This window comes from Drosophila eugracilis, unplaced genomic scaffold, assembly GCF_018153835.1.
Source record: "Drosophila eugracilis isolate 14026-0451.02 unplaced genomic scaffold, ASM1815383v1 contig_722, whole genome shotgun sequence".
Classification (NCBI taxonomy): Eukaryota; Metazoa; Arthropoda; class Insecta; order Diptera; family Drosophilidae; genus Drosophila; species Drosophila eugracilis.
This window is the reverse complement of record NW_024573616.1, coordinates 349,422-362,555: the sequence shown is the minus strand read 5'-3', so window position 1 is coordinate 362,555 and position 13,134 is coordinate 349,422. Positions and strand designations below refer to the sequence as shown.

Below are 13,134 nucleotides of genomic sequence, written 5' to 3'. Positions count from 1 at the left end.
GAGCGCTTTCAATTGTTTTTTGATTCGAGCGCTCGTTTATCTGTTTAAGCGGAATTATTGCCCAAGTGCTTGACAATGGAAGGTGTTGATGTTTGATGTAGACAAGTGTTTTACCCCAGGGGGCGGAGGTGCATCTGAGGGGTGGCACGTTGTGGTGGCAGCTGCACAAGTTCCGCAGTGATGTGCGGGAATAAAGATCTCTCTTGTGAGTGACTGATTCCATCGTCGGGATTAGTTCGTACCTCTCCTAAGTCTAATTAATGATTTGTTGCAACCAAGACGAGCTTACCAAACATGGTAAAAAAAAAACACAGAATAGTTTGCCTGACAAGGAATCCCCATAGAAATTTGTCAACCAGCATAATTTTTAAGCATTAGCAGCGTGCAAATTCAAATATTTGCACTGTCTAGGATTTCCTCTTTCCCTTTTTTTTTAAACAACTCCATTAAAAGGCGATTGCAGTATATACTGCATATTTTGCGGGGCTCAGCAGAGACAAGGGTGTCAAAATATGATGCACTCGAAGAAAAGGTTGAAGTTAAATGATAATAACTGGGTATAATTCCTACACCTATTTTAAGGTCTTTCCATATGTATTTTACATAGCGAGTTGAATAGATATATAGAATCTGATAGCATAAGAAAGTGTCTGTAAAATTGTTTAATTGAAAAACTTATTAAACCATAATTATTGATAATACTAATATATATTCAATTTTCTCGCTCGCAAATATTTTATATTTGAGAATGTTTACAAAATATTCTTTTATGGTTCAACAATCTTAAAATTAAATAAAAAATTAACATCCAAGTTAACCTTTTGCTTAATTTGTACAGTGTAATACCGAGTATGCTGCCCTTCCCTGATGCGTTGCCGGGCTCATCCTTGCCCTGTTCCTCGCCCGAACTCTGTTTGTTTGTTGTTCTTTTTCCCGTGCCTGTGTGTGTGTTGCCTCATCATCAGACAACCTCACTAAGGCTACCATGATAAACAAATTGTTTTGCCTTTGCCAGGAAGGCTCCTGCTGCTGCCTGCCGCCTACCCCCAGACCTTCTCCTTCAGCTTTGTTTCTACGTTGTTATCGTTGCCGGCGCTGCTCGTTTTGTGCAGCTGTATAAACAAATTAGTTTTCAATTTTATCAAGTTGTCTTGCAGCGGCAATTGGTAGTATAAAAGCCTTTAGGTTTACATGGCAGAGATCATAGATCATCCATAGGATAGTGAAATCATAGGCATTATTTTTTATTCTAGTATTTTGATATCTTAAACTCGAGTAATTTTTCACAATTTTTTCAGCAGCAATTATATGCAGCCTATAATTCTCACACAAATATCAAATAGCCTGGTCTATAATTGAAGCCCTAAAGTCATAATTAACACATATAGTTTCACTTAGTTGTAGTTCTTATTTATACACAAAGAAAAATAATAGTTATTATAAAAGATTCTTAGAAAGTGTAGACCTTTAATATTTAAAATACTAAATAAATCTACAAAGAATCTTAAAACCTTTGTTTTTCCTTATATAATCTATTGAAACGTTCTCTTTTGAAATGACAGTTAAGTAAGTAAATCATATTTGAGTCTGGCCTCTCGATGTTTCGATAAATTGTTCTATCTGTAACTGCAACTAGCTGAACTGGCCCGAAATTGACTGGCACTCGGAGAATTATGCACACGTCATATAACACAATCAAGCGTAACCGCCTCTTTGGCAGACAACCCTATATGCGAGTCCTTTGCGATCTGCGATATCATTACACGCAATTGCCCCTGCCGCAAGGGTTTTTGTCCTGGACTTCTCCCCTACTATTTTTAAGTACTTTCAATTTTTTCGTTATTCGAATTCTAATTAAAAACCCCAGTTCATTGTTGAGGTAGAGGCAAAGTAGGATCGAAATGCTTATCACACTGCTCACCCGATTTCCTGGCCGCTTGCCTGTAGTCCATCCTCTGTGTTGACACCGGGCATTAGGGAAACCCCGAGAAAATCCCTTCGAGAGCATGCCTCACCGAGCCCCGAGTTGTGTAAATTTTAATCTCATTTGAAAAGTTTTTTTTCAAAAGTGCAAAAATTGAAATCAACAATGAGGATAGACATTTGGAAAGGGGTGAGCTGAGTTCTGAGTGGATTCAGTAAGGATTAAAACTTTTGAAACGTTCTGAAAAGTTATTCAATTATATTTATTTCTAGACCCAGTTTTAATTCAGCGATATTATTAAAATAAAACTATAATAGTTAGATTGACAATTTGTGGCCCGAACTTATATAAATCCTAAGGGAAGCAAGTGCAGTTTTAACGAATTCTGATTATCTTTTAAACTTTTGTATATTTTTACAGATTAAAGACTAAAAAAATTTCAGAACAAAAAGGAATTTTAATTTTCAATGTTTATAAATATAAAAAGATACTCATACTTTTTATTTAAAACCCTTTAAATAAGTTTTATAATCATCCTTATAATATTTTACTTATATATGCTGATTAATCATCGCAGATCGTATATTTGGGAAGCTCTAAAAAAACGTCCTTTCTTCTTCATATATGGATTAAGCACGTGAACATTTTCGCACGTTGATTTATTTCGATTTTCCTCAAGGATTACCCAAATGACACATAAAGCTTACGGATTTATAACAACATGAGGTATTGATTATGAAGAAAGAGTTTCTCCAAAATCAAAGAGTGTGATAAATATTTCACACTTTTAGTCTACAAAATATTTACGTTTAATAATTTATCCCATAGAGCTCCGCATACTGAAAAGCCTCTTCGTCGCTATGTTTTGCGGTGTCTCCTGCCCAGGATCTCAACTTTGAAACTTTCCACCTATAAGCCATTGAAATCCCCATCTTCTCCATGTATCTTATGTATGTTGACGATGTGCCAATGGTACATATGGCACTTGGCTTATTCACTTGCATCTCGCTGGAAAGTTGTGAAAATACCTCCGGTGGTAGATTCCCCTGGGACATAAGTTTTCCAAAACTAATAATGTACTGGGTTAAAATAGATGCTAGGCCACGGCCTCGGAATTCTGGCAAAGTGCCCATGTATTCCACCTCCAAAATATTATCCACCTGCCACTCCTTGTACATATCAAAGCTGTTCTCAATGGCATTCATCAATTGCCTGTATCTCACCATATTGGGACTTTTGAACTGATCCATTAAATGAAAGTATATGGAATCCTTTTTGTAGTTCTGTCATTATAGATTTTTATATGATTAAAATTGGTTTACTGCTCACATTAAAGAACTTACGAAGATTATACTAGTCAGGGCAGCCGCAATTTTTCCACTTTTCACTTGTCGAATAACGAAGGAAATTCCGCAGGATAATATATGCCTAATTAGAGTACGAAGCTCTTCAATCGCCTGCGGCGACTCCTTAAGATTGGCGCACAGGCATAAGAATTCCTCATTTACCGACAAATCAGTCAATATCTAAATGTATATCATTGATTAAGGTTTACCCCAAAAATGTGGCATGTTCACCTCTTCAGCTTCATTGTATAGGTCTGGGGTCACCCGGAGTAGTTCAAACTCGCCACCTAAAATGCTGATGCCGTTGTTCATACTTAAGCGAGCAGTGTTCCAAAGACCAAAGATAGATTCAAACTCTAGAATCAAGCTTCTCGAATTAAAATAAAGTGTGAAATTATTATTTTCTAACCATTTAACTGATTTACAAACATTTCACAAGCTTATAAAAAGTCGAAAGAAGAAATATTTAACATCATTATCTACGAAGGAACGTTTATTATCGATTTAAAAACTAAAAAATGTTCAACGATTTAATTTTTTAAGGATCATTAAAAAAAATTGTTCTCCGAATTGAATTAAACCATTATTATTTGCAGTTCTGCATATTCGAAAGACTTTTTGTCTATGGACTCCGCAATTCTTCCTAATTTTCTTAGTTCGGAAAAATGCCACTTATGAACGACTTGCATTCCCAAGAAGTGGCCTAATTTAATCGAAGCTACAGAAGTGGCTATGGTGACAACGGCCTTTGGTCTTTCAATCTGCATCTCGTTGGGCAACTGGGCGAACACATCCGGAGGAAGCTTTCCCTGGGACATGAGTCTGACAAAATCGATGGTATGTTGGCATAAAATATTGGCCAGACCACGTCGCCTGAATTCCGGCAAAGTGCCCATGTATTCCACATCCGCAGTGCTGTCTACCTGACAAAGTTCATTGATATCCATGCTCACATCGACGGCATCCCACAACTTGATATATTCCAACATGTTTGGGCTTTTGATCTTGGCACACGTATCGTAATATGAGCACTTCCTTTTCACATTCTATTTGGGTGCATTATTATGTAAATTAATGTTAAAATTTAATAGTATTAAAAAACCTACAAATATTATATTGGCGATTCCGGCCACAATTATCCCACTCTCCACATGGCGAATGGCAAAAGAAATTCCTAGGGAAAGGATATGCCTAATTATTTCTCCAAGCTCAGATGTGGCCAATGGCGATTCCTTCAGATTGGTGATCAAACACCCGAATTCATGGTTTACCGATATATTTACCAATAACTGCAGAGACGAAAAATAGTATACATTTAATGATATTATCAAGTACTTACCTCTTTCACTTCATTGCATAAGTCTGGAGTTACGCGAAGAAGCTGAAACTCACCACCACAAACACTAATGCAGTCCTTCATTGTGGAGTTTCGAAATTGACGCAGGACTAACAAAAGCTTTAAAACAGTTCCACAAGAGTATTTAAGGCTTAATAAATGAAAATCCTTTTTACAACAACTTCAATTGTAGTATTACTTTTTATACAACTTGGTTATTTTTATCGAATTATATACATATTCAAGAGCCAATACCGTGAAATTATATTTTACACAGTTTTTTGTTTTATGTATTTAATTTTTACAGCGGAAATACCATAACATTAAAATTACACAGCTTTAAATATATCATCATCATATATCAAATACTATTCATTTAAAAAAAAGATTGGCCTCAAAATATAAGCAAAACTTAAAGTTTGATAGAAATCCTTGTCTCAATTATCAATAATGAATAACGCCCAAAAAGGTATTTAAAAAACTTATTACTAACTAATGGAGTTTGCTATAAAAATGGTTTTTGTTTAATACGTTAGTTTTTAGAATTCCCTCTCAACAATTCAAATTTACTAAATTCAAGTGTGACCTCATACCGATAGCACCAACTATCGATTAATATTAATCGAGTCGTCGAGATTTCTTTGCCAACCACAGAAGTAGATAATCGGCATTTCTATTTCACGTGGCGTCGGTGGTGTAATGGTTAGCATAGTTGCCTTCCAAGCAGTTGACCCGGGTTCGATTCCCGGCCGACGCACAGCTAAAATTTTTGCTCAACTTTATTTTATTTATTTTTTCCATGTTTCAAAATTTATGGATAACGTGTTCGCAGAATTTGTGCAAAGGGTTAATTCGCTCATCAAAGCGTTTTCCATTGTACTCAAACTCTGAATAGGACACAACATTGAGTACTTCAAAGTTGGTGGCTTTGCCCACTTTCTGGGAGAAGCTTGAGGTCCACAGTGCAGTGACTGCTGCTGGTCGTTTTGATCGAAGTTTTTCGTCAATATCGTCCAAGCCCTTTCCATCAGCCAGCTCTTTAGTAAGTTCTATCGTAAACTGGGACAAGGACCGCCCCAGACCCATTCGCTCGTGGCTCGGCAAAGTGGCCAAGAACATCAGTTCACAGAAGCAATCCATATTGTATATGGCGCAAACATCGATTCTGTCGTCCACTTCGATCATAAAGTCCATTAGACGTCTAGCTTGAGGACTTTTAACGTCCTCATTTCGAAATTTTAGGAAGAAATTATCCTCGCCAGGAAGTGGTGCAAACTGTGTTTCACAACTATATTAGAATTAATATTATATTTAAAATTGACTAATTTACCTGAATTTTATTAAAAGACACTGCGACCACGTTACCAGTTTCCACCTCTTTTACCAATAAGGAAACACCATCCAGAGCGGTTATTCTGCACAATTCACGCAGATCCAGACGGGCTTGTTGATTTTCGGGTAAATTGATTTCACAAGCAACGCATACCGATTCATTAAGAAAGAATGAGTCATCTAGAATCTAAAATAAATAAAATTCTTTTAAAAAATTATCCTAAATATAAGAATTAAAAAAATTAGCAAAAAGCGAAATGCGTCGGCCGGGAATCGAACCCGGGTCAACTGCTTGGAAGGCAACTATGCTAACCATTACACCACCGACGCCACGTTAATCTTAATGCACAAACATAGTTTTCAGATGTGGAAGAGCTACTACTAATAAAATTTCACTCATCGCAAAGAAACTTTAAGCTTGATCGGTACTCAAAACGTTTGAGTCCCAACAACTACTTTTTCACGGTTTATAGTCCATTTAAAATGTTACACACGAGTTTTACTCACATTAAGCGCCTCTTCAAGATCGGATTCAGTGACACTGCGGACTTCAAATTTACCTAAAGAAAAACGAATTAGATAAGTAAAGCTAATTCGCATATTAAATTGAAAAATTTTAAGAATTTCCCATGCAAATCACCCACCATCGTGTAGTTTTCCCCAGAGTCTTCCATTTTCTGCTTTCATTTTAGATGTGTTATATTTCAGCTAGCCACCAAATAAAGAAACTACCGCGACCAATGCCGGTCTATAACTGAGAGATACGTGTTTACGACTAGGCAACATATATTTGAGGTGGAAGCTTTGAAAACCGAACACATCGTCGTCTCCCTAATCTAATCGCCTAGCACGCGAGTTTATAGACTCAATACAAGTGTGAATAAATAGACTACTTCAAAGTAATCTGAGATATGCAACGTCCATTTCGTGTGTTTACTTTTTTTACACCTAAATTACATGCTTTATTATTACTTATTTTTAAACTTAAATTAATGTATTAACAACCTATTAAACAACTTATTCAATTATTTAATTTGATTCGCAATATAAAAACTCTTCAAATTTTACTTCCGGTTCAATATGGGATTCTTTTAATTTCCTCCGAGCGTCGGATACGCTTTTATGCCTTCGATTTTTATAGGTACGGAATGCCAGTCTGATTTCAGCCACATAGTCGTCTCTGAAATATCCTTCACGCCTCTGAACTTCTGCAACGTTAATTATTTTTATAAGCCAAAATATAGTGACATATGCTGGAGATATAATTACCAAATAAGGCGTTATTGAAATTTCCAAACTTCTTAAGAGGTATCTTATTGTGAATGCCATCAAAATTAAAATCAACCAAAAAATGTATTGCAAGTATAAGATGAAATTGTTTTTTAAGCCCTCCAGGACGTGGTGTTCCACCGGGCTTAAGAATATCCCTCATGGTTTGAATCTAAAAAATAGGAAACAAAATTATTTAGAATATCTAAAATGAATCTTTATATCTTCATACATAATGAGACAACTTAATTGGATCATTCATTTCCTCTTCCATCGTCTCTATTTGTTCCAACATAGTTAATGGAAATGCCTGAGGTGTCCAATCCTCCGATTCAGGACTCATCATTTGTCGTATGCTATTTACGGAACCTATTTGGGGTCCGAAAATATCTGTTGACTGAGTTGTTAGTTGCCTTAAATCGGAATAGATAAGATTAAAACATTTAACAATTTATGAAGACATTTTTAAAAATTACCGCAAAACCACCAACATTTTTTGTTGATTTTCGAGAACTTTATCCATTTTGTCATTCAATAACTTAATTTTCTCTTCAGTAGTAAGCTTGAAACAATCATTTCTTATCACCTTAAACGGTAAGGATTTTGGAGTTGAGTCTTTTACTAAGGTTCTGCGCTTCATATTCTCTGAATGAGTCCTATAATAACGTAACTGGTTACTTCATTAGTGAAAATTGCACATCCGATGCTTTTGAGCCCAGCAGTATAATTATCAATATCAATACTAATACAATATTTCAGAATCAACAAAACCATTAAAATTTAATTTACTTATGAAAAGGTGTCAAGTTTTTTTTTATATTTTTAAGTTTTGAGACAATTGGTAATTGTTTAGGATAATAACAACAGTGTGACCGTCTCCTGTACGGTTTATTTGACCAAAAAATATAAGATATGAGGGGTACTCCGTTTGGGCAATGGATTACAATTAAAATATAAAAATTGTTAAATATATATTCTCCAATATTCAAACCAAATGTAATAAAGTTAAACAAACGCATTAAACATACATAAAATTAGAAATAAAAGTTCTTAGAATTCTACCATTACCAACATTATTACCACAAATTACAACACTGTCTGATCAGCTGATAGGCTTTTTTTAGAATAAAACATTTGTTGCAAACTGCAATATAACAAAACATAGTAAAAGCTGTGATCGAAAATAAACTCTACCGCGTTGCCCAGGCAACTCGGGCCCAAACAAACGAAGTCGAGGGAATCTCTCCCACAAATCAAAAGTTATCATCGCATTGGCAAAATGTTCATTCTCGACCGAATCCTGCCGTTTATTTTTAGCTATATAAGACCGTTTATAAAGTGGTTTCTGCACGCCTTCACCAGGCTCTCGGAGCTCCAGAGGATATGCTATGGGGCTCGTGCAGGTGCCAGTCGAACGAGTCAGGTGGAAAGGTCCCTAACATTGTCCAAGAGGCCCAAGATACGCCGTCTTGTACTTGACCTTGATGAGGCTGCGCCATACGTGGACAATGCGGAACTTCTGGATTTCGGTAGGTCCAGAATTTTTTGCTGGGACTGATAAACATGATCCCGAAAAATAATTTTTTTTTTTAAATTATGCTACTTCCAGCTCCTCGCGCTGCTCGCATTGTGATGCAAGCAAAACGTATAAAGAGCAATGTACATCCAGACTTTGCTCGTCTATTTGGCACCTGTGTGACAAGTATCTGGGGCTACCGCCGGCTCATGCATCACATAGAGCAGCTGCGGGCAGAGAGTTACGACTCGGATAACCTAGACCACGAGCAAAAATTGTTGCGGCTATGGCAGCTCCTCATGCCGGACACTCCTCTCACTGGACGCGTCAGCAAGCAGTGGCAGGATATTGGCTTTCAAGGCGACGATCCAAAGACGGATTTCCGCGGAATGGGCATGCTCGGTTTAGATAATTTGCTGTACTTCGCAACCGCCTATAACGACGCTGCCAAGCACGTGCTTCTGCACTCGATGCATCCCACCCTGGGTTATACCTACGCCATTGTGGGCATTAACCTCACCTCAATGGCCTTCAATCTAGTTAAAACAGGTGCCGCCAAAACTCACTTCTACAATCTGGTGGTTCAGCACAGACAGGACTTTAGCACAATAGAGGATTTCCACAAGCTGTACTGCTATCTCTTCTTTGAGTTTGACCGCTTTTGGATAGAAAGTGACCCGCGCAACATTATGGACTTCCGCGAGATTTATCAGGCATTTGAAATAACAAAACTGGAGGCCTTGCACAATGATAGCACTATTTTTAAGACCAATTTGGTTGTAGAATCCGTCTAAAAATACACAGAAGTATATTAGTATAGTGTTTTTGTGGCTGTAATGATGTATGGGATAAAACGTAAGATCTGGTAAAATATTTTAATGAATCAATTCAGGTTTGGTTAGCTACTTCTACTTGTATTTCCCTTCTATTCTTAAGAAAACATATTCTTATTTTTAATAATTTTTCCTTAATTCATTTTCCAATAAGATTATCAATATTACTTTTTATATAAATGCCGATTTTATGCGTTTATTTTGAGAGCCATATAATGTATATTTGTGTATGTATTCGTTATATATTAATGCAAGTATGTAAATCGTTAAACTAAGCCTGGAATGTCACATAATAATACTTTAAATTCAAGTCAGAGATTGCCCACTAAGAGAGAATAAATAATAATTTAAATATCACGCAAAAGCATAAAAACTAAACGAAATTAAATCAAAAGAGATTGCACAAGAAAATGTTTTGCCGACTATAGCCTATTTGGTAATGCCATAAGAATGCTCAAGTCAAATCCCGAGGCTCAATAGAGCTTGCAAGCTAGTTTCTGGAGTATCCATATAGATAGTATTCGATTGTCTAGCGATAGAACTTAACCTCCGCCTCGACACAGTCCTTCAGCAGTTCATCCAGCTCATCACTAGCGTGATCCTGCAGTGAGAAGTAGTTATTTAGCTCGTCCACGCAGGACCGCTCCAGGCTCCGCAAATGCTCCAAAGCAACCGGCTTCCGTTGCGAGTGAAGCTTGTGCAGCAACGTCAATTCCGCATCTGGCTGCACTTGAGTAAGTGGCGAGATCCTCGGCTTGGGAGCAAACACGAATGGCTTGAACACAGACTCGGCAGCATTTGGCGTGCCTGTGAACCAATGGCATGAGATTCCCTTGGCCGACAGTACCGAGACGGTGGCCGCCCGCGAGCTATTCGCATTGCTGGCGGCCCGCAGCGTCTCGAACATATCGTGCTGGGTATATGACCCATCGCCAGCTGGCTTGGGTCCACACCAATCCTCACCCGGTGCCTTGGCCACCGCATCGTGAGCAGCAGCAAAACTGGACGCCTCATCCAGTCCCTCGCTGGACTTGTTGACCACAGTGGTCACAGCCAGTCCGCCCGCAGGTAGGCGCAGGAAGCTAGACTCCAACTTCTCGGCGGCCCAGACCTTGCCCGAGCAACTAACAAGCCATCCCGCGATGGCATCACATGCAATAAAGTTTAGTTTGCAGTTGTCGTGACCATGACTGCCAACCAAAGCTCCTATGCGGTCTACAGCGTCGTCCACATCCTTGGCAACAGCTAATGTTAGACTATAAAAAAAAATAATATTTCACATTTGAACAATATAGTATTTTACAGTTTTATGTCTATATAGTTGTTATCCATTTTTAGTTGAATTACAACTGAATAAAAACCAAAATTATTTAAAAAAAAAAAAAAACTTAAGCTGATGAAACCTCAAATATATTATCCCAATATGGTAATCGTATTAATCATGAGAGTAGAAGTAGTAGTTTTTTCACTTTTCCCAAATTAAGGACATAATTAAAGATAATAATAATGAAAATAAGAAGTTATTGTATTTATACAGGTGTTATACCTGATGTAACCAATCTGAGTGCATAATGAAAGGCTTTATTTCAACTAATTAAAGATTTTTCATATCCCCTAAATTTATAAATACTAATAAATGAAGGATTATGCTAGCTTTAAGGGTACACCACTTAAAAATTATTTTTATAATACGTACCGCACTATATCCGTACCAAGCAGGCTGTCGCTGTCCTTGGCCTCGTTTTCACCTTCCGACCAGGTGAGTCCTACAGCAACTCCGCGTTCATTGGCCCCGAAGTCTCCACCCCAAAGACCCGGCTGCGGTTTCTGTAATATGACACGCACGACTTCACCGCTCGACTCAACAGAAGCTCCGCCATTAGTCTGAAAGGCGAGGTGTTCGAGTGATGAGTCATTGATCGCTTCGTTTTTTGAGGAGTCTTTCTTACCTTCCCCTCAAGCACTTCGCTGGTATCATAGAAGCACACTTCTGAGGCAACGTTTACGTTTTTCTCATCCTCTGCATTGCGACCAATGATCAGCGTTCCCTCGACGCAGTTCTCGGGGCAAAACAACAAAACAGTCTCCGTTGGTCATTTTATCCTGGCTTTTCTCGCGATTAAAGACTTTCTCAGAAAAACGCCAGGGAGTTGCAAAATTGATTTTTCCCACAGCTGTTTCTCGGTTCTAAAACGTTGTCCAACACTGCACGATATATCACGAGAACTTGTGACGGTAGTTTCAGAACGAGTGGCAACGCTGGACTTTTAAACTAATTTTATGTTCTAAATTTTAAAAGTTGAGAATTTTTCTAAAAAAACCTTTTTTAACAATACTGCTTTTGATAGATGTTGTTGATAAGTGGGAAAGTTTCATAGAAAATAAAATTATGTCTCCAGTTAATAATCTAGCTTATCAGCATTAGAAACATTAGTAGTTAAATATATACCTGAGTTACGGTAATTATTTTATATGCTAAAGGCAATGGAGTACTCCGTTGTGCCTTGTTTTATTTTAAATTAAATATATATATCTATGGCTAGTGTCAAAAGGGATCACCCTTAGGAATAAAAATCTGATTGTCTATTCCGTAAAATATTAGTATATTAGATTTCATCAAGACGAATTGGAATCCACAGTCTTAATTAAAAGGACGATATCATAAATTTATTTACTGAGGTCTTTAAATATACAGTTTGTATAAAATTGCCCCATCTCTATGAAATAACCCGTCTCTAAGAAAGTACACATCGCTAGAAATTTGCCCCATCGTCTGGTTACCGAGGTTTTTTCTCGTTTCGTCGTAAAAATGCTTAAAAATCGTGTTATTTAGAGCTTAAATCGCTAAACTCGAAATTGAATGCGTTTTGTGAAAATCGGGCAATTGGAAAAACCTCACAAAAAGCAAAAACCGTTTCACCTTAGCTGCATTTGTATACAGAGCAGGTGGTGTTGTCTCCCTCTCGCGCCCGCACTGCTCGCTCCTGATGTGCGAGCGAAACAACAACAAACAAGTTACAAGGTGTGTGGTGTATGCTGCTAGTGTTGTTGTAGCTGTAGTTGTAAATACTCGCGCACACAGTGTTGTTGTTGCGCTGGTGGATGGTGTTCAGCGCCTTTTTCGAGTGTTGATTATTTTACTTGCGTGCGTTTGCTACTCGTGGGCGGCTGTAAAATTTGTGGGACGCGGAAAAGTGCTGGGAAAGCCGACTAAAAAGCCAGAGGAACCCAAGAAAGCAGCTAACGGAGCTGAAAAGCGTTTACTCCAAGTGCCAATTCGGGTAAAGAAATTGAGAAAATCAATATTCTGTGAGGGTGTAAGCGGCCAATAAGAAACAGCTTCGTGAAAATAACAAGAAAGTCTAAAGAATTTCAAGTTTTCGGTGGACCGCTCCCTGAAAAAAAGAGATATTTTCTGTTTTTGTTGTGCGTTGCTTGACCACTTTGACCGCGCGCATTTTTCTCTGCCGTGAAACTAGTTTTTTGTTGTGGCACACCGCTGATGACGTTTTAAAGCCCTGCTGGCCAGTGAAATTAAAGCAATTGCCTATAAAAATCAATAAATTCAAGTCACTGGT

General features: G+C 37.7%; 7 protein-coding genes and 2 non-coding genes across 13 annotated transcripts in view; 3 read left to right on the top strand and 6 right to left on the bottom strand.

Annotated features, from left to right (window-relative positions):
• Nucleotides 1-1,040: 1,040 nt before the first annotated feature.
• LOC108116184 lies at nt 1,041-3,582 on the bottom strand. The gene is made up of 4 exons (XM_017227924.2): nt 3,502-3,582; nt 3,268-3,450; nt 2,923-3,207; nt 1,041-1,112 (listed from the first exon to the last, which is right to left on the bottom strand). Exons 1-4 carry the CDS (start codon nt 3,580-3,582, stop codon nt 1,041-1,043), a joined length of 621 nt encoding a protein of 206 aa, XP_017083413.2.
• Nucleotides 3,583-3,845: 263 nt separating this feature from the next.
• On the bottom strand, nt 3,846-4,690 carry LOC108116183. Its single transcript, XM_017227923.2, has 3 exons — nt 4,610-4,690; nt 4,377-4,559; nt 3,846-4,316 (listed from the first exon to the last, which is right to left on the bottom strand). Exons 1-3 carry the CDS (start codon nt 4,688-4,690, stop codon nt 3,846-3,848), a joined length of 735 nt encoding a protein of 244 aa, XP_017083412.2.
• Nucleotides 4,691-5,291: 601 nt separating this feature from the next.
• On the top strand, nt 5,292-5,363 carry Trnag-ucc. Its single transcript has one exon. It is a non-coding gene; the product is annotated as a tRNA-Gly (tRNA).
• Nucleotides 5,364-5,367: 4 nt separating this feature from the next.
• On the bottom strand, nt 5,368-6,700 carry LOC108116192. Its single transcript, XM_017227934.2, has 4 exons — nt 6,583-6,700; nt 6,446-6,498; nt 5,937-6,125; nt 5,368-5,881 (listed from the first exon to the last, which is right to left on the bottom strand). Exons 1-4 carry the CDS (start codon nt 6,623-6,625, stop codon nt 5,411-5,413), a joined length of 756 nt encoding a protein of 251 aa, XP_017083423.2. The 5' UTR covers nt 6,626-6,700; the 3' UTR covers nt 5,368-5,410.
• On the bottom strand, nt 6,197-6,268 carry Trnag-ucc. Its single transcript has one exon. It is a non-coding gene; the product is annotated as a tRNA-Gly (tRNA).
• Nucleotides 6,701-6,870: 170 nt separating the features above from the next.
• LOC108116195 lies at nt 6,871-8,081 on the bottom strand. Of its 2 annotated transcripts, XM_017227935.2 has the most exons (5): nt 7,997-8,081; nt 7,684-7,863; nt 7,440-7,620; nt 7,208-7,379; nt 6,871-7,146 (listed from the first exon to the last, which is right to left on the bottom strand). In XM_017227935.2, the coding sequence occupies exons 2-5, from the start codon at nt 7,845-7,847 to the stop codon at nt 6,968-6,970; spliced, it is 696 nt and encodes a 231-aa protein (XP_017083424.2). In that variant the 5' UTR covers nt 7,848-7,863; nt 7,997-8,081; the 3' UTR covers nt 6,871-6,967. The 2 variants fall into 2 exon arrangements, with proteins under 2 accessions (XP_017083424.2, XP_041675363.1); XM_041819429.1 differs by having other exon boundaries at nt 7,684-8,075.
• Nucleotides 8,082-8,297: 216 nt separating this feature from the next.
• LOC108116231 (ELMO domain-containing protein 2) lies at nt 8,298-9,540 on the top strand. Its single transcript, XM_017228021.2, has 2 exons — nt 8,298-8,736; nt 8,817-9,540. Exons 1-2 carry the CDS (start codon nt 8,487-8,489, stop codon nt 9,515-9,517), a joined length of 951 nt encoding a protein of 316 aa, XP_017083510.1. The 5' UTR covers nt 8,298-8,486; the 3' UTR covers nt 9,518-9,540.
• A 180-nt stretch (nt 9,541-9,720) lies between these two features.
• On the bottom strand, nt 9,721-11,754 carry LOC108116229 (secernin-3). The gene is given in 4 exon segments (XM_017228020.2): nt 9,721-10,812; nt 11,253-11,440; nt 11,506-11,622; nt 11,624-11,754. Coding segments are annotated over 4 exon segments (1,062 nt in total). The 5' UTR covers nt 11,654-11,754; the 3' UTR covers nt 9,721-10,085.
• A 541-nt stretch (nt 11,755-12,295) lies between these two features.
• LOC108116199 (protein AF-10) overlaps nt 12,296-13,134 on the top strand; it is a 28,175-nt gene continuing 27,336 nt past the window's right edge. For all 4 annotated transcript variants that reach the window (XM_017227950.2, XM_017227947.2, XM_017227949.2 and 1 more), the window contains exon 1: nt 12,296-12,578. In XM_017227950.2, coding sequence (XP_017083439.2) covers nt 12,544-12,578 — 35 coding nt within the window. In that variant the 5' untranslated portion in view covers nt 12,296-12,543. The remainder of the gene's footprint in view (nt 12,579-13,134) is intronic.